This window comes from Pituophis catenifer, unplaced genomic scaffold (assembly GCF_029215685.1).
Source record: "Pituophis catenifer annectens isolate HBS135680 unplaced genomic scaffold, rPitCat1.0.hap2 SCAF_2, whole genome shotgun sequence".
In the NCBI taxonomy this organism is placed as follows: domain Eukaryota; kingdom Metazoa; phylum Chordata; class Lepidosauria; order Squamata; family Colubridae; genus Pituophis; species Pituophis catenifer.
In genome coordinates, this window is record NW_027256882.1 from 208301511 (window position 1) to 208321599 (window position 20089).

General features: G+C 38.9%; 1 protein-coding gene across 1 annotated transcript in view; it reads right to left on the reverse strand.

The window, feature by feature from the left end:
- Positions 1-19276, reverse strand: part of PLPPR1 (phospholipid phosphatase related 1) — a 52048-nt gene extending 32772 nt beyond the window's left edge. The window contains exon 1 of the mRNA XM_070935492.1: positions 19214-19276. Within this exon, the coding sequence (XP_070791593.1) occupies positions 19214-19276 (63 nt within the window). The remainder of the gene's footprint in view (positions 1-19213) is intronic.
- Between the last annotated feature and the right edge of the window lie 813 nt (positions 19277-20089).

The window sequence follows — 20089 nt, forward strand, 5'->3', positions numbered from 1 at the left end:
AGTTGATTCAGGGGTGAAATCCAGCAGGTTCTGATAGGTTCTGAAGAACCAGTAGCGGAAATTTTGAGCAGTTCGGAAAACCGGTAGCGGAAATTTTGAGTAGTTCAGAGAATGGGCAAATACCACCTCTGGCTGGCCCCAGGGTGGGGAGGGAATAGAGATTTTGCAATATCCTTCCCCCAGGAGTGGGGAGGGAATGGGAATTTTGCCGTGTCTTTCCCCTGGAGTGGACAGAGAATGGAGATTTTGCAGTATCCTTCCCCTGCCACGCCCACCAAGCCACACCATGCCCACCAAGCCACACCCACAGAACCGGTAGTAAAAAAAAAATGGATTTCACCACTGGGTTGATTCAATCCAAAATCCCATGGCCATACAATATTGGGGGTGGGGGGGGGAGTGACTTGCATGTTATATTTATAATGTAACGTTTGCTTTTATTGTTGGCAATATACCTCACTCTAGAATGTTGTCTTTTTTCCTCCCAATAAAATGTTAAGATGTTTCCTTCCTCTTTTTTTCTTCCTGATAAAATGTTAAAAACAGAATAGATGTCAACATCCAGCCAGTATAATATAATATTTTCATGTGATGGGGGATCTAGTTTTACAGTAATGTAATTTGCACAATGTTGCACACATAATGTTCAAATTGTCCACAAAAAATGCTCTTAATGTGCTCTTGGTTTTTTCCCTAATAGCTGATTTGCACAAGTTAATAGGAGCCACTTTTGAGAGCATAGGAATGTAAATATTGAGTTCTGAAATCACACTAAACCGTATTATGCTTGTTCACAGCTTACCAAAAGATGGGATCTCATAATCTATACTTCAATAACTACGGTTTATGCCTTAGTATAAAACTATGGAATGATCAATTATGATTTATGCAACAAACCATGGTTTTCAAGTTTGCCAACTGCTATGGTCTATGCCAGGGATGGCGAACCTTTTCGGCACCGAGTGCCCAAACTGGAAAGCGCATGCATGTGTGTGCATGTGTGCATGCCGTAGCACCGGAAGCCCAAGACCAGCTGGCTGGTGCACACATGCTTAATTTTGGGGCATTTTTGGGGCCGTTTTCAAGCTATTTTTCGGACCATTTTCAGGCTGTTTTTCGAGCCATTTTCTGGTGCTCCGGCACCCACGAAGACCAGCTGGCCAGTGCACATATGCAGCCGGAAACCAGAAGAGCAGCTGGCGATGGCACGTGTGCCCACAGAGGACTTGTATGCCACCTCTGGTACACGTGCCATAGGTTCACCATCCCGGGTCTATGCCATTTACCTATTCTTAAAGCACATCTGCTCTGGCCAGCTGAAAAAGTGGAAACTATTTCAGAGTATTTGTATCAGAACTGTTTGGCAGGCAGGGAGAATACCATTTTATATGACTGATGAGAGCTTAAGCCTGCCAGTCTTATTCACACACGTGAGTGAGATCTTTTGTTAAAAACATGCTACTAGATATGCATGGATTTAATTTAAAAAAGAAGATGAATAATCATCTTTCAGAGATGCTTGAGCAGGGAGCAGGGGTGCATCAAATGACTTCTAAGATCCTTGCCAACTCTATTATTCTTGGAGTTCTATATTTGGCAGTTGGTTGGTGCCCTAATTCCAGAAATAAGGTTTTTAGGCCTCCCTTAGGCAGGAAAGCCGGCTGGGTGACTTGGGGCCAATCACTCTTTCTCTCAGCCTAACCCATTAACAGGATGGTGGTGTTTGTGGAGAAAACAAGAGGTAGAAATATTGATTATATTTGCTGCCCTTATCAGATCAAATATATTTTTAAAAGGCAAGATAAATATTGTTACCAATACTAATACTGCTGAGCTTGTCTCCAATAAATTGCATTCCCACCTCTACTGCAATCTTCAGAAGCTAAATGGAATAGCATAACATACTTCTGCCCGCCAAAAGATGCCCAGCAAATTCCCCTGGAGACCTTAACATTTGGAGAAATACATCAAGACTGCTAAACAACTGCAGAGAGTTCATTAAAATGTGAAGTCCAGCAGGTAATCTATACCTTGTCCATGCAGTTCTTTTAGAATCAATATTGAGTCATTTCTAAATATTGACCCGAGGAGTAATCTCACTGCCCTACTTTGTAGTGGCTGGAAGGACAGGACTGCACAGAGCAGACTTCAATACTGTAATCCAAATGTGAGCTGACTGTGATAATAATTGAGGTGATGGGGGAAAATGAAAATTTTCAATATAGTGCTGACCTTGGATGGGAGAAGAGTATCCTAAATCAAGTATAAATGATCTTTTTTTGAAGTGGGGATTATTCTGGGTATTTCCTAAAGATTTTTGGTTTTACACTAGTTTTCGAGATTCTACTAACAAATTTATACCATCAAGAAGTACCGAGTGGTACTGTTCTCAACTGCAGTGATTGCTGTAAAATCTCATCAACCCAAAAGACTTTTGACAGGTGGCAAGGTAACAAGGAAAATGTAGTTTCTTGATGTTTCTCTCTCCTTCTTTACTAATTACATCCAAGGCCTCCGAGAATCAATTCTGGCAGAAAAGAGGGAAGAGAAGAAAAACCAACAAAATAAAAACATTTTGGGGTAAAAGGTATAACAAAGGATTCCCTCAAATTTTTTCACAATAGGATCCACTCACACCCCCCCCCAGCCCTTCATATCCTTCCTACAGATCCAGCTGATGTAGTGATTCCCGCCCTAGAAAGCAGAAGACTAATTTTTAGGCTCCCTTAGGCATGAAAGCTGGCTGGGTGACTTGGGACCAATCACTCTCTCAGCCTAATCCACCTAACAGGATGGTTGTTGTTGTGGAGAAAACAGGAGGTGGAAATATTGTTTATGTTTGCTGCCCTTATCAGATCAAATATATATTTTTAAAGGCAAAATAAAATATTGTTATCAATACTAGTACTAATAATATCGCTAAGCTTGTCTCCAATATGTTGCAGTCCCATCTCTATTGCAATCTTCAGAAGCTACATGAAATAGAAATCAAACTTTATGTAACAAACGCAGTAGGGTAGCTCCATCCCACATGAAGAGAGAAAGCTGATTTATACGGTACGGCAGATCAAGTTGTGTTAACTACACTGTTTCACTATCACACTCCACGTCCTTATTTCTAGTCCTCAACATCTGCCACCTGAGGTAATGTCACACTGTAAAAAATAATGGCCTTTTTGATTGATAGGTTGCAATAATTGATTTGCATAGTTTAGTTTTGCAAATTTTCAATTCAACACAGTTCAGCTCCTTTTCCTGATACATATTTAGGAGAAGACATTTTGAATTTTTAGAATTATTATTTAGCTTTCATTTAGTGTAGCAGAATACTCTTGGAGATTTGACACAATAGTAGAAAAATTAACCCTTTTTAATTTATTTTTAAAAGGCAAATTATACCAAGCTAACAGATGGTATTTTACTGTATAAATGGCTCACATATACACCGCCTCCATCCCACATTAAATCTATTTTCTGCTCTCACGGCATTTTATCCAATAAAAATGTCTATCATTTTACAAGGAATTGTTGGGGAGATAATCCCTTTCTCACATGAAGTTCCTTGTCAGAAAGAAGTGTCTGGTTTAGTAAAGTAATGTATCTTAAGATATTTTGATAGCATTTCAAACACCTGAAATTGCCAGATTTGGCAGTATTGACTTCATGCTATTTATAGAGAATGCCATGAAATAATACTAATGCTTTATTTTCAAATGTGTGTGAAATATGCTGAGCCTATAGGAATGTCCCTTTATTAGATTAATATCCCACTTTGCCTTCAGGAGTACAAGGTAGCACATATAAGTGTTTTTCATTCTCCTGTTTCCCCAAAGCAATAAAGCATTAGCAGATGGATGTAAATGGGCATTGGGTGTGTTTGTTAATGTACAAAGCAAAATATTTTAAGAAACTGTAATAAGAAAGTTGAGATCATTTCCATGAAGTTTAACTCCTACTTATGTAGGGAATATAATGGGGATAACACTTTTTTTTTCTATTTATTTTTATGAAAACGTAAGCCAATGGAACCTGTGCTCAGGAACATGATTTTTTCCAGTTTCCTTAGGGTTGTTTTTTTTTTTACTATACTTTTAAGAAACTTTTAAGACTTCACATACTATATAAGTAAATATGCCCCTGTGACTAACAGCAAGGCAGATTATTTAAAAATAATTGTAGGCCAGAAAGGAATATAGGTAGTCCTTGAGCTACAACCATAATGGATCATGACAGTCACAAGTTATGATGGCTGTTAAGGGAGATGCCCTCTCTTAACAAACCCTACCTTCTGCTCTCCCTTAAACAACCATGCAGATCATTAAGCAGAGCGCAGGGTGCCTCATGGGTGGGGGAAGACGTGGGAGGTCCGCCAAACAGCTGGATCCAAAAAGGAGGCAGACAACCAAAGCCAAAAACAGTTCAGAGAAGAAGGTGAGCCCAGCTAGATTAGGGCTCAGCTCTGCATTCCAATGCCGAAGAGGTTTCCAAACAAGACTACATGCGTGCCCATGATGCTTTAAAACACCAGGAAGCTTGGTGGTAGCACAGCGGTTAGAATGCAGTACTGCAGGCTACTTCTGCTGACTGACTGCAATTTGGCAGTTTGAATCTCACCAGACTCAAGGTTGACTCAGCCTTCCATCCTTCCGAGGTAAAATGAAGAACCAGATTGTTGGGGGCAATGTGCTGACTCTGTAAACCGCTTAGAGAAGGCTGTAAAGCACTGTGAAGCGGTATATAAGTCTAAGCGCTATTGCTATTAGTGATCCATCCACTGGTGCATTTTGCAAAAAGAACGAAAGCAGGTTTGTGGGTTGGGGCTCTGCCCCAATCAGCAGGTAGTCAGGAAATTGTAGGCCTCTCCTAATTCTTGTGAGGCTTTGGAGAAGCCAGCACCCTGCATGCAAAGGATGCAGCTCTAGGGAAAGCTTCCCAAAACCTTTCCCTTGCTTTACACCTTCCCTCTTTCACAAACCCACATTTTTTTTTTCAATAAAGGAAAAAACCTTTATGGAAGGGATAGACTTATTGATCTTTCTCCCTCCTTCCCATCCCTCAACCTCCCTTGACTGCTGAAACTAAACTCTCTTCCCTCCAATTCCCATCCTCATTAACCACTTAATTTGGAGAAGCTTGCAGTCTCCCGACTTCCAGCTGATCACGGCAGAAAGCTCTGGAAGTGGATATCATTTCCGCATGAAATTGTCAGCCTACTGAAAATGGTGGCCACTTTTGGGATGCAGCCATGTGGCCTAGGAATGTGTGGTCTTCCTTAACATGAGATCCAGAGATCTTCAAAGGATAAGTGTGCGATCGGTGATTGCGGTGAGGACCCAGCAGTGCACGAAAGGGGAGGGAGAGGTGGAGGGCTTGCTGCAGCATCCTTGTTGGTCATATGGATAAATGACCATATTGGCGCTGTAGCGGCTGTAACTTCAAAACAGGGTCGTAAGTATCTTTTTTTGGGGGGGGGGTCTGTTGTAACTTTGAACAGCCGCTAAGTGACCGGTTATTAAGTGAGGACTACCTGTAGCTAGGGTGCAAATCAGCTGTTTGGTGATTAGTGGTATGGTAGCAGCTATATAGGTAGCAGTGTCCCTGAGACCTGGGGCGGATAACAGCATGTCTTTTGGAATGAGTGCGAAAACATAAGCAGTGGTGGATCCTTCCTGGTGGGCTGCGATGTTGAATGGCAATGGATTATTCTTCAAAAAAGGCTGTTGGACAGGCTCCAAGTGGCACCAGACTGAGACATATACCTGCTTCCAAATTACGAACACAGCCAGATTAGAGAGAAAAAGAGTCCTACTTTGCTTTCCGCTTTTATAATTTTTTTAAATGATATTACCAATTGCTATGAAAGCTGTTTTCATATTCCCATCATTACCACGGAGTTAGCCACTCTCATGTTATCTCCCATTTTAATCCCCTGCTGGGTGAAGAAATTAAAGATGGAATATGAAAAAAAAAACCCACAAGTTCATATTTCAAAATGTTTGATTTTCATCTGCTTCAGATACGTACGTGAATATTTTAATCTTTTTTAATGGCCAACTATCAAGGCTTTCTATTTCACTACATGCTGAGGAAAATATTATATTGATAAATACACTTTCAAGGCAGGCTATTTCAAAGGTTATTAGTCCTTAGAACAGATGGATTTTTAACATTGACAATTCATTGTTCATTTTTCTAGACACAAATATTGAAGATGTCAGCCCTATCTCTGGAGCAGACATAAGTAATCCTTGACTGGCTGGAGACATTTTGTGAGGGTGGGTGGATTTGATGCTTGCAGAATATACAGAGATGAAGTGGCTGAGGTCATGCCACTCATCTTGGCGTTTTCTGTTGGAGGAGAAATTGGAGAAATCCAAGTTTCAGTCTACTTTTAACCAGGGTAACTCAGAAGGTGACTTTTGCATATTCTGGAGGTCAGATTAGGAGGTAAAACAACTTCTGAAGTTGATAGCTGCCCTAAGCATACTTGTGCTAACTGGGTAAAATAAAAACTACTATTAATCTTCTCATCGTTCCCACCACCCATCTCTTTCCACTTATGACTATATGACTGTAATTTTGTTGCTTGAATCCTTATGATTTATATCGATTTTGTTTCCTGATTGCTTATTTGTACCCTATGACTATCATTAAGTGTTGTACCTTAAGATTCTTGATGAACGTATCTTTTCTTTTATGTACACTGAGAGCATATGCATCAAGACAAATTCCTTGTGTGTCCAATCACACTCGGCCAATAAAGAATTCTGTTCTGTTCTGTTTGTTCTGTTCTGTTCTGCTCTGTTCTGTTCTAAAATAAAAATAAAACCCCAAAATAAAATTTTAAACCATAAAATAAAATTCCTCTGGGCACAGTCAGTGGATCAAGTTTATCTAAAGAGGTGCTTGGGATCCTGGCCTATGAATTTGTTTAATCCCTTTGAGACAGCAATTTCCTGAAAATGGACGTGAAGTACAAGGGGTGGAAAATGGACAACTGTTCTTCACCAAAAGTGATTTAGTGAAGGAAATGGTGCAGGTTTCCAGGGCCAGTTGATTAACAGCTGTACAATGAAATCATTCCATTTATTTCAGAATCTGCCTGTAGATGTTAAGAGGATTCAATGTGTGAGTCTCGGTATTATAAGCTTTACCACAGATTTATATTCATGCTGATGGCCAGATCACCAAGATGTATTTCCTCTGAATTCCAATACTAACTGGCACTGAATCAAAATGAGTTATATTGTTACAATAATAAAAACATAATCCTTTATCCAATCTATTTGAAAAATTATTCCACTCTGTTATAATTGAATTCATAAATTAGCTAGAGACTAGCAAAATCCACATCCCATTTCCAGTGTACCATTATATCTGTTATTAATATGACTTTATTAAGAATGCAGCATCAGCAGAGGATAATGCAAATCCAAAACAAATAACAAGAAATAAGCAGCTCCTTTTGTGGTTAATCAGTCATATAGGCACTGATCCTTTATTCATTTTTTTCTCTCCTAAATTTAAATGACAGATATGTTCATTTGTTTAAACAGACAGGACTACATGAATCCATTTCATTCCATTCCAGAAGATTGTTGATGCCATTAGTACTATGAAAAATGTTTTACGAGCATTATAAGAGCGAATAAAATTCAAATAACATTAGATTGGTGCTGCTATCTTGTATTGAGTGAGGATTTGGGATCTTTTTAAAACTAAGTCCATAGATAATAATTGACTATAATAACCAGTATAATAAAATATATGCATATGTATATGCCAGAGATGGGTTTCAGCAGGTTCTGACCAGTTCTGGAGAACTGGTAGCAGAAATGTTAAGTAATTCGGAGAACCGATAAATACCACCTCTGACTGGCCCTGCCCCCATCTATTCTCTGCCTCCTGAGTCCCAGCTGATCGGGAAGAAATGGGGATTTTTCAGTAACCTTCCTCTGGAGTGGAGTTGGAATTAATTAATTAATTAATTAATTAATTAATTAATTTATTATTTATTTATTTATTTATTTATCATAACTTATATGCCGCCCTATCTCCATAGGACTCAGGGCGGCTCAAAACAATTAAAACAAACCAATAAAAACATAAAATACATACATAAACAAATATGTATGAAGAATGGAGATTTTACAGTATCCTTCCTCTGCCACGCCCACCAAGCCAAGTCACGGCCACCAAGCCAAGTCACGGCCACCAAGCCATACCCACAGAACCGATAGTAAAAAAAATTTGAAACCCACCAATGGTATATGCATATGTAAATGTATCTACACTGCCCTTTCTCACTAAAGTGGTTTACAATAAAAAAAACATACCATAGTATAAAAACATAAATAAAAGCAAAGTTAAAACAGAGTTAAAAACAAAATCTAAAACTGAGATATTAAAAAGTTACAAAGGCAGAGAGAGCATTCTCATATCAGCAAACACCCTCAGGGTTGCATATCCCTCTTCAACTTCCATGCCAATTGGCAAAACCAAGTCTTGACACTTTTTGGAAGGCCAGAAAAATGAGGCTGGTCTCACTTTTGGGAGTAAAGTGCTCCGGTGGGCAGGTACAACAGCAGAGAAGGCTTTCTTCCTGGATCCCACCAGTTGAAATTATTTCACCAAATTATTTTTCACCAAATAATGATTGTGAATTATTTGAATTATCGGGATTTCTTTCAGCTCTAAGAATTATTTCATTATTTACCAAATTAAATTTACATATTAAAACCTTACGTTAAGATAGTCCAGGGGTCTGCAACCTTAAACACTCAAAGAGCCATTTGGACCCGTTTCTCACAGAAAAGAAAACACCGGGAGCCACAAAACCCTTCCTGTGCCTGACTATTTCTTGAACGGCCACTAAACTAGCCTATGTAGTTGAATTAAACATTCTGTTTTCTTCTGAAACTTTTCTTTTCTTGGATTTATCCATGGTTGGCCTACTGGGGGTTGAAAAGCTCAATAAATTGCATGCTGGCGGGTATCGCACATTGGTGGTTGTGACGCATATTTTGAGTAACAGGGAGCCGCAGCAGAGGGGTGAAAGAGCCACATGAGGCTCCAGAGCCACAGGTTGCTGACCCCTGAGATAGACCCAAACTTCAGATGTGGTAGAAGCCCAGATGTAGAATTATAATCCATAAATATTAGTTTCCAAGCTGACTGAATTCAGGATCAGAAACAAAACAAAACAAAACAAAAAAAAAACATGTAACATTTTTAACCATTATACTAAGAGCAAAACTCAAGCTGGAGACATGCCAAAGTAATAAGAATTTTTTTTTTTTTGCTTTCATACAGGTTTTCCTTGTTTATGTTATTTTAAGATCAAGTGTGATTAGAATGCATTGTATTTTTGAAAAGAAGGCTACACAATCTAGGATTCTTGGGGATGCATTAAGCCTTTTCTTTTACCCCCTTAAAACAGATATATGGATGGCACCAGGGGTGGGCTGCTGGGGGTTCGCAGGGGTTTGGGAGAACCTCTAGCTAAGATTCTGTGCAGTTTGGAGAACCGCCAAATCCCACTCCTGGCTGGCCCTGCCCCCCTGCCCCTCCCAGGAGTCCCCAAGCAGCCCGTTTTGGATGCAGGTAAGTGCAGGGCGCGCATGGAGGCTTGGAGCAGGCGAAAAATAGGCCTACTGGAAGTTTGGGCCTCCTGAGCCTGGGGAGGCTGTTTTTGCCCTCTCAGAGGCTCAAGGAAAACCTCTGGAGCTCGAGGAAGGCAAAAACACTCCCCCTGCCGTGGTGCAGGAGGCCGACTACCATGTCCACACCCACCCAGCAACTGGGCAGAAAACCCCTTGCTAAAATTTTTGAAGCCCACCCATGGATGGAACCTGATGCTAGCTCAGTCCTCCTTCCTCGGGTTCACATCAAATTTCACAAGATTTAAATCTTACGAAATTTCAGCAATCTTACTCCAGAATCCAGAATCTGGGAATGGTAGAAATCTCACAGGGTACTTGTAAGATACACCAGTTTTGGGAGCCCTGGATTCCTTCATATCCAGGCAAAAATTATTAATCATGTAAATGGTGGTGGCAATTGAAACAAGGGGCATCTTGAAGTTCAACCTATCCTACCGTAAAGGACTCAAAGACAGGTACATGTCTGGCACTGGCTTCAAAGCTCAATTATACATTAAGTTGAGTCCCTATGATCTCCAGTTCAAGCTTCCTATAACTAGGAATGATTTCTGACTTATAGCCATAGTAGCGATTGAAAAAAAAAGTAATATAAATTTGATTTGAATTCTATTTGAGAAGGTGGAAACTTTAAGAGTTTATTGGTATAGCTCTGGACAGTACAAGAGAAAAGAACCCTGTGTGCTCTACCTCTTATAGGTTTTCTCTTTATATGAGAATCCATTTATCACTTTTCAATAGCAAAAATATAAGCGAAATAGAAATTCTTTTCTGCTTAAAATTAAAGCCATATATTTTGCAAGAAGTTTTCGAAGACGCTGACATGCATTCTTTCCCTTTGCATGCTTTTTTTTTAAAATTTAATAAATGTTTTAATATTTTGCATTTCACACACTTAGTTTTTACAATTATATGATGCTAATGTTAAGGATTGGTTTATTGTTTTTTTTTAATTTTTTTTTAATAAACAAACATACATATACAGACGTAGACATTTAAACAAACTATACATAAACTAACTATACAGAGAGGTCAAGTCTTACAGCTTGAACTTTAAAAATAGAGCTACTTCGGTAATTATATATCTATATATCTATGTATATTTATCTTTCATCATGTATCAATGTTTATTCAACGATATTTCATTTTATTTCCTTATTTTTGTATCATTGGGTGGTATTCCCTTATTTCGTGTTCTTTTTATCTAACCAGTTGTACCATTTCTGCCAGATTAAGTAATTATTACTTAATCTGGCTTTTTTTTTTTAATTGCAATTGATGAACTAAAAGACCTTAATAAGACCCTGGAGAACCAGTTTGATCTAGTAGTTAAAGCATTAGGGTAGAAACTGGGATTCTGTGAGTTCTAGTCCCATTTTAGGCATGAACCTATCTGGGTGAGTTGACTGAACAAGAAGGTAATAGCAAGCCACCTCTGAAATCTTACCAAGAAAATTGCAGAGACTACTCCAAACAGTTGCCAAAAGTTGGCACTGAGCCAAAGGTGTGTGTGAGTGCGCATGCACCTGTGCACACCAGTGGTGGGTTGCCCCCGGTTCAGACCAATTCATAAGAACCGATAGTAAAACCAGCGGAAGGCTTCGTCCACTGACCCGGACATCATCAGAAGTGATCTGCGCATGTGCAGAAGAGCATGTGTGCGAGCGAAGCAAGCGTGCGCACGATTCAAACCGGTAATAAAGGTAAGTAGAACCCACCCCTGGTGCACATCACTAATCCATAATGTAAATGGCAAAATACATATAGTTAAATATGAGGCAGAAATCTAGGACAAAACATGTTTTGGTTTGTTATAATGTCTGGAATTTAATAATTCCAAAAAAGAGAAATGATCAAGGAGTTGAACCTTAGGAAAAGTCTCCAAATATTACATAGTTTCCTTTTAATGTCGGGACATACATTACAGGTAGTCATCTTTTAATTATCACAATTGGGACTTGCAAGTCTGTTGGTAAGTGAAATTGTCATTAAGTGAAACCATGAATGTGCTGCTACACACTATATTCAGTTTCATATTCGATTATAATTATTATCACCAAGCCACGTATTTCCTTATACTTATGCATCTGAATATTTTTCCTCATGAAGAACTTTATTGGCTGCTAAATTTCAGTATTACTTGTAACCCATTTCTCTAATTAATCAAATTTTATATTTGTCTTTTATGGTATTTGTTTTTCTGGCAAATATTTTGCCACATAAATTTGTTAAGCATTCTTTCCATGTCTTCATTCACGTCATTAATAAAAATACTAAAATTGGAAGACCAAGGATTAATTCTCAAGGCAGCCAAATATCTCTCTCCAATATGAGGAACAAATTGAGCTATCTTTAAGTAATCCATCCCTTTCTTATCTGGATTGCTAATCAACATACCATGCAGCATTTTGACACTCGCTTTACTGAAATCAAGATATATTTTCTTCTATTTTAGCCCTGCGTCCTTTTGATCTAGGCAAAGCTCAGAGGCAGATTAATTGGCTCCAATGAACTTTATGACTTAATTGCAAAGCTTATGCATATACAATTTCATCTCACAAACTCCCCCCTTAAAATAGATTATCAGCATACACCAATCTATATTGCAGGGTTTCATGCAATTGAGCATAAAAAGCAAATAGACGTGCGATTGCAACACTAGGCTGGCATCCACCTCTCTCGATTTTTTTGCAATAAATATTAACCGCTTCAGGCCCTACCAAAATTGCCATCATAACAAGATTCCTCTTTGTATTTTATTTGCTACTGGGTATTGATACAGATAGCAATTGGTATAGCGTTCTGTAGAGCAGAGTCCTATCTTTCCCATTATGGATGCTCCAGTGGGAATGGTGAGAATTACAGGTACCATATTTTTCCATCTATAAGACGCTTCCATATATAGGACATCCCCATGTTTCATCTAGAGTAAGTAAGCACACTACAAGTCATTATTGTGCAGAAGTCATCTTATTAGAGAGTGAGTAATACAAGAACAGGAAATGCATCATAGGAACAATGGAGATGAAACCTAGAGTGCCAATGTGATACAGGAAACAGCTACAATAGAGAGGAATGATAGAGCTCTATATAAGGTAGAGGCTTGTCTGGCAGAGCTGGAAGAAGGGTATGGGCCACGCCTTCTCCTCTCAGCCTCCTGTGTATAAGACACCCCTCCATTTTCAAGTAAATGTTTTTAAGAAAAAGTAGCGTCTTACACACAGAAAAATACAGTAGTCCTTGACTTATAACAATTTATTTAGTTTATTTATTCAAAGTTACAACAGTGACTTTTCAGTTACAACACTGAAACAGCAACTTATGATCATTTTTCACACGTATGACCGTTGTAGCATCCCCATGGTCACGTGATGTACATTTTGAATGCTTACAACTAGCTCATATTTATCATGGTTACAGTGTCCCAGGGATCATGTGACCTTTTTTTGGCGACTTTCTAACAAGCAAGCAATGGAGAAGCCAGATTCACTTAACAACTGTGCTACTAATTTAACAACTGCAGTGATCCACTTCACAAATAAAGCAAGGAAAGTCATAAAATGGGACAAAACTCACTTAACGAATTTCTCACTTAGCAACATAAATTCTGGGCTCAATTGTGGTCATAAATCGAGGACCACCTGTATAATGTCTCCACCCTAGATAAGCTAAATGTTTGGAAAAAAATAATCATAGGTCTGAAAATTAAAAACAGAGAATTGAGCCATATTTTATCAGTGCGATTTCAAGGGTGGGGGGAATTCAAGATCATTTGTGATTTCACATGGAAAGGTTGTATTTCCTAAATATCCAGCATATTTTTCAAGCGAACTGCAATGAATCACAGCCGCTGAAGGGAACATGTTCCTATTTACAAACCACAATGAATACACGCAGGGGGGAAATCTCCTTAGATCGCCATAATGGGCTGGCCATAATAGACTCTGCAAAACAAACGCCATGAGAAAACATTGCTGCCGCCTCTACATAGTGTTCCAGCTTACTTTTCTGTGGGAAAAGATAATCACTTTGTTGCTGACCTTTAAAGAAATTCTTTTCCACTCCTATGAAATCTCACTATGCCTGTCGTTACTCACCAGAAGACGTCACAGAATTTATTCATCTCTTGTGGCAGCCATAAAACTCTGCAAGGGCTGAAACACAATTCTAATTCTCTCTCTCTCTCTATATTGCTAAGGCTGTACAAAGTCTGGAACACGGGCAGCTCTAGGGACACACAGAGCAGCGGCAAGAAACAAAAAGGAGAGATCAGTGTGTTCAAAAGGATTCCAAGGTTGGGCACACATACAAAGGAAAATGTCTTAATTCCTAAGAAATCTCCAAAAACAGCCACTGAGGACCCTTGCATGCTCAGAAACTGAGAGAGATTAGATATACAAAGACTACATGCAGTAAGTCCCCTATGTCTCTGGGTTAGACTTGCCCATCTCATTAAATCGTAAATTGGTTGGTTTGATTTTGACTTGGTATACAACATGAGCCACTTAGTTGTGGTTTATTCAATAAACTCTGGTTAAGTCATGGCCCCTTTCTTTCTTCAGGCTGCTTCCTCTGAAATTACACAAAAGAAATAGTAGATATATAAAGGAAATCCTCATACTGTCTGGATAGTTCGTTTTCTACTTCACACTGAGATTCTTTGTATGTCCCTGGGGGATTGAGTGAGAGGAGCCAACTGAAATCAGTGAAGAAAATCTAAGATGTCTACCCAACCCCCTACCCTGCAAAATGCCAAAAGATAGCAAACAAACCCAAAACAAAACAGTGACTGCTGGGTTTTTTCCTCCACAGTTTAAGGCGAAATGTTTTAAAGAGGAACTGTGGAGGATCTGATGCTTCTGTCAAAATATGAAAGCACTGTTATGCCATGAACTCTTTTGTCGATATTTGCATGTTACATAAACAAAAAAGACAGAGCTTGCATTTCAATGGTGGGAACCACAGTATCCTAATTTCCCTTGCAGACCCTTCTGCTGCTAATGAAGATTCTATAGTAAATAGTAAATAAAAATAGAGTTTTCCTTACAAACTTGTTTATTCATACAATTCTCTCAGCAAATATTCTACAAATTAACTGCCTAGGGAAGAACCTTACTGAGGGTGGCCCTCTTGATTTAGATGTTAGAAGGCCTTCATTTAATCTGTCCAGAAAAACCAATCCAGCCTCTTCAGACAGGTTTCTTTTTGTGAACTCCCCTGCTGGATTAATTTACATCCAGACTGTCTTGCGTGACTGTTTCAGGCATCCTACCTGACAACATCATAATCCACTTTCTAGTATGCTACTCTAGTTTTAATTATCCTTCCAAATTGCCTAGTTTTCCTCCAGTGTGCTGTAAATCGAGCTGTCAAAATCTGTTTCTTTACAGAACACTTCTACAGGAAATATATGTGTGTCAAAAGGAGCCAGCTAGGATGATAAGGTAGAGCTTTTGAACATGAGTGAGCTTTTGAGCTTTGGCAATTCTCCCCCTCCAACATACACACATACCATTTTTATCTTGCTTTTCTGTCATCAATGACAATGGGCATCATTTTAAATAATTTGTGTGGTCCCATTACTACAGTGCATTTATGAGTAGCAGGCAGGGATTTACAAGCTGGTGTAGGGGATGCCTTTGTTTAACAACTCTAGTAGAGGCATGGATTTACAAGCTGATGCAGGGGACCTTTCTTTAATAACTCCAGTTGTTCACTCATCGCAAGACAGTCAGTTCCAGTTACTGTTGGGAAATGTTTTGTGGTGTCAACTGAAATCTATTACTTTGTTATTTAAATCCCTTCTGACTTGCCTCTGTATTGGAACAATTCTGAATGATTCTTCGCCATCTGCTACATTAGCATTTTAGAAACTTGAAAAGTATCATGGCACCCTGCCGTTTTCTTTTCTCCCAAGTTAAATATCCCAGGATACCAGACCATGATATAGTAGTTAAGGCACCAGGCTATAAACCAGGAGACCATGAGTTCATCTCACCTTAGTCACAAAGCCATCTGGATAATTTTGGGCTAGTCCCCCTCTCTCAATCCTAGGAAATAGCCAAGGGCCACTAAGAGTCACTTGATAGTGTGATAGGCAGCATATAAATTTAATAAATAATTGCCAAAATCTTGCCAAGAAAAGTACAGTCTAGACAATCAACAGAAATCACCACAGAAACAACCCAGTGCCTTTTACCATTACTCATACAGTTGTGCTTCAATCCCTTTATCATAATGGTTGCTCTCCTATGGACATGCTCTGGCTTGTTCATGTCCTTCCTAAAATATGGTGTCCAAAACTACAGAATATAGATAACAATGTTGGAAGTGATCTTGGAGGTGTTCTACTCCAACCCCCTGCTCAAACAGGAGATTCTGTACCATCACAAGAACCTCACTTGACACACCCACACCTGAAGCCCTTATAAACAGAAGAACACTGACATTGACATCCCCTAAACTCCACTGAAGGTATCACCTAGCCTGGTAAGAAAATGTTCGGAAACCAACCCACAAGCTCAGAGAACGACCATCACCCCATACCATTTCAGACAAGTGGCTGTCCAATCTCTTCTCAAAAGAACTGGAAGGAGTATCTTAGATGTGGTCATAATGCAGAACATTGAGAGGAACTGCTTTTCTCCCTTAACATTTTGTTCTCTAAACAGGCAAAAGTAAGAAATGCTGAACTTCAGTGTGTTTTATGCCCAAAACATTAAAAATAAATCGAATTAATGATTATTCTAGCACTCTACATATATTAGAATTTAGGTTGCTGAAAAATTAAAGGCCAGACTAATACAGTAAGCTACAGTGAAACAAACAGTACATATTAGGTAAAACATAATTACTATATTACCTCAAAATCTAATGAAAGAGCCAAGCATTGGTGCTTTCTTTATTCAAATATCAACTATGGATATTAATCACAGTCCATATTTATGATAATTACAAGATTTATCAGTACCCTTGAACCATGAAATTTAACATGCAATCTTTATGCTTAAATACAGTTGTATCTGTGCTTAATAGTTTCTGAGGATAGGAAATTGTGTTTTCTCTCAGATTGTGTTTATTTCTCTCTGATTATGTAAGAAAGTGAATGTTTCAGTACATAGACCTTTAGCCTGATCCCAGGAGGGAATTTGTAGTTAAATATTTTATCACAGATTTCTGAAACAACTCCAGTTTCTGAGCTTTTCAGCAATCAGTTTGATCAATGCCTGAGTAGTGTTTTAATTAGACCTCAGCTTCACCTCTTTGTTCCATGTTAATAGGAAAAAGCTTTCTAATTAAGAATTAAAATGCTGATGTACTTTTCTGCTGTTATAGGTATTTCATGCTCCCCTTGCCGTCTCTTCTCCTCCATTTGCCAGGCATGGCAGGAGCTAGAAATCAGGTAAGACATGTGTCCGCTTCTCCGCCGTGTCTTACCCAATTTCCAGCTCCTGCCATGCCCGGCGAGGGGGGGGAGAAGAGAAGTCCCCCTCCCCCCAGTCCCAGGTCAACAGGGTTAGGGCTGGCAAGAGTTTTTTTGTGGCCGCTCTTTGCGGCCGCCAGTAAGAGAAGGACTGCGGGAGCTAGGGTTTGCGGGAGTGGCCTCCGTGAGGCCGTTCCACATGGATGGCAGGTGCATGTGGGGCACGTGGGGCATGTTCCCCCCCCCTTTCCTCTCCTCCGGCCTCACCTCTTTACGTCGTGTTGTTTGTGTGGCAGCTGCACATGCGTCTAAGTATTTGGGGGGGGGGCTTATTTTAGCGCATGCACTCGAAAGCCCAATTGGGCTTATTATCCAGACAGGTCCTAATTTCGGGGAAACATGGTAGTCTGAAAAGATATAGGCCAACCACAGATTCTGATAATTGCCTATTTATTTTGTAATTCTAGTTCTAGAATCAACAGACGATTGAGGAAAAGAAACCTTATGGGACATAAGGAGACAACAGCTGTTATCTCCAGAAATGAAACTAACCAGCAGAATAAAAGAGGCAGCTGAGTAGGCTGCCTCTGGGGACAATAGGAGCAGGGACAGTCTTCTGCCAGAAAGAGAAATTGGAAATTGCTCTGACTTGAACAAACAACCTTGATTTCATATTCAAAGTTACTGTTTACTTGGGAGCATTACAGAAAACTTGGGTGAAGCTGAAAGCATTAAATCTACTGGAAGAGGCTTTGGGCAGGCAAGAATTGGATTTCTACTTATATGTGCTTAAAACAAAAAAAACAAATGTGGTATTTATAGGTGGCTTCATCATTTCATATCAAAAAGCCACTGATTTACTGGTGCCTAAGAGGTTAGGTATACCCCTAGAGTGGGTTTTTTTTTTTAAAACAATCTATTTAAATTGCTTAGCCTTTTCCATCACAGTCATATAACAGGAAGGCAAAGAAATGGATATGTTTTAAGTGCTCATTTAAGTATTTTTAAGCACTTGCAGGACTTCAAAAGAAAAAAAAGTAGACTCATTTGATGAATGGGTAAAGGAGCTAAACTATCGATTGAACCAACATTGTATGAGTTAGATCTGATGTTCATAATGCAAAAAGCGGGGATAGGATAAGTTGAGAACATATTGGAGGACAAAGAACTGAGTATAACTTCTATTTTCTTAAAAAAAATTATTTTCATTCATACAATTTTGCAAGTTAAGTTTGCATCCCCCCAGGAAGAATGGATCTGCTGCATAAACTTTAATGGGATGGAGTGAAAATGTGAAATCCCAGCTTTGGCTGTTATAAAGAAGCAGAGTGGAAGAAATATAATCTGCTTATGCAGCAAAGGATTCTCAGTATTTTTTTTAACAAAAGGCATGAAATCAGAATGTATATTCTCTTGCAGACATGTCTGTAGCTCCAATAGATTTTCGTTTCCAAAAAGAAAAAAGAACCAGCCATCTTCTGGATGCCATGCTATCTTATCCAATTTAGTCATTTCAGACAAATAGATAAAAATCAACTTTATATTGTGAATCTAATTTTCTGACAACCTCTATCCTGCAGAGTGGCTCATATCGAAGTAGTTATATACTAATAAATAAATAAATAAATAAATAAGTAAATGAATATTTTAAAAGCTTATGGGTTCAATTCCAGGAAGACAAGATATATCAAATCAAATCTTTATTGCAGTCACAGACTAGCATAAAGACAAGAAATAAAGTTAATGTTTGAGCCAATCTCTTTTTTTCTCTTTAGTAAGGTTCACATAAGACTATTTATTTGTAAAAATTTATAGGTCACCTTAATCTGTTTTCGTTCTAGATGGCAATTACAATTTGTAAATGTGCAATTACAATTAGTATACATAATACAAAAACAACATAATACAAAATATAGAAATAATCAAAATCCATAAAAATACCATTTAAAAGAAGAATACCATGCAGGTTAATATGGCTAGCATTGAAGCCCTGGTGGTATTTTCTCATCAGAACCAATTTGTTATGATGAGTTTATCCTAGTTTCTCATATAAGTAGTAAAAAAAAAAAATATTGTACATCTATTGTCTATCGAATCTTTGTTTCCTATTACAAGTTGTCGAAAAGCTCACCTCAACAAAGATGAAACATGGGATGATAGAGTAACTTCGTTGTGTATTGTCTCCCAAAGCCATTTCTCATCACACCCCCTCAAGGTTAGGATCCAAAGCTGTTCGAGGCTGATTAAAAAGAAAGGGGGGGGGGGGGAGAACACTAGATCAACAAACATTATCAGACATTAAATTCTAATAATTTAAATAAAATGGAGAAAGTAAGAGAGCGGGAAAGATATAAACTTTTTTTAAAAAGTGATTTTACTTTGCGTTTTTGTTAAACTGCCTTAACATCAAACACAGAATCATTTCTTTTTCAAATGTAGTTTTTGTTTTTCTCTGAACAAAATGTAGCTGAGCACAGTAAGTAAAGGCAGCTTGTTTCTGTATCAGTGTTGGGTTGCTCCTGGTTCGGTCCGGTTCTTGCGAACCGGTAGTAAAAGCGGCGGGAGGCTCCGCCCACCCTACCGGATGTCATTATGATCTGCGCATGCGCAGAAGCGCACGTGTGAGCAAAGCAAGAGCGCATGCACACTCCCATTGCGAACCAGTAGTAAAGGTAAGTAGAACCCACCCGTTCTGTATTCCCCACATTCTACTGACCTGCATTGCTTTACTGTAGTTGGCCTTGCAAAGATCATGTTATCTTTGCTTTAAGAGGCAAACAGCATGATTTTAGTGACTAGGGGTTTGGATCTTTAAATAAGCCAGTGCAGATAGAACATTCATCATGAATTCATTAGCCAAGCTCCCATCTTGTCCAATTTGCTCAGGGTTCACCTCTGGCAAGCTCATGAACTACAAAGAATGTGACAGAGGCTACTGTTTAATACTCGGGTGTGTGGGGAGGAGGGGGGCGGAGAGCAGCAGAATTCCTACAAAGTTGGGAAATGT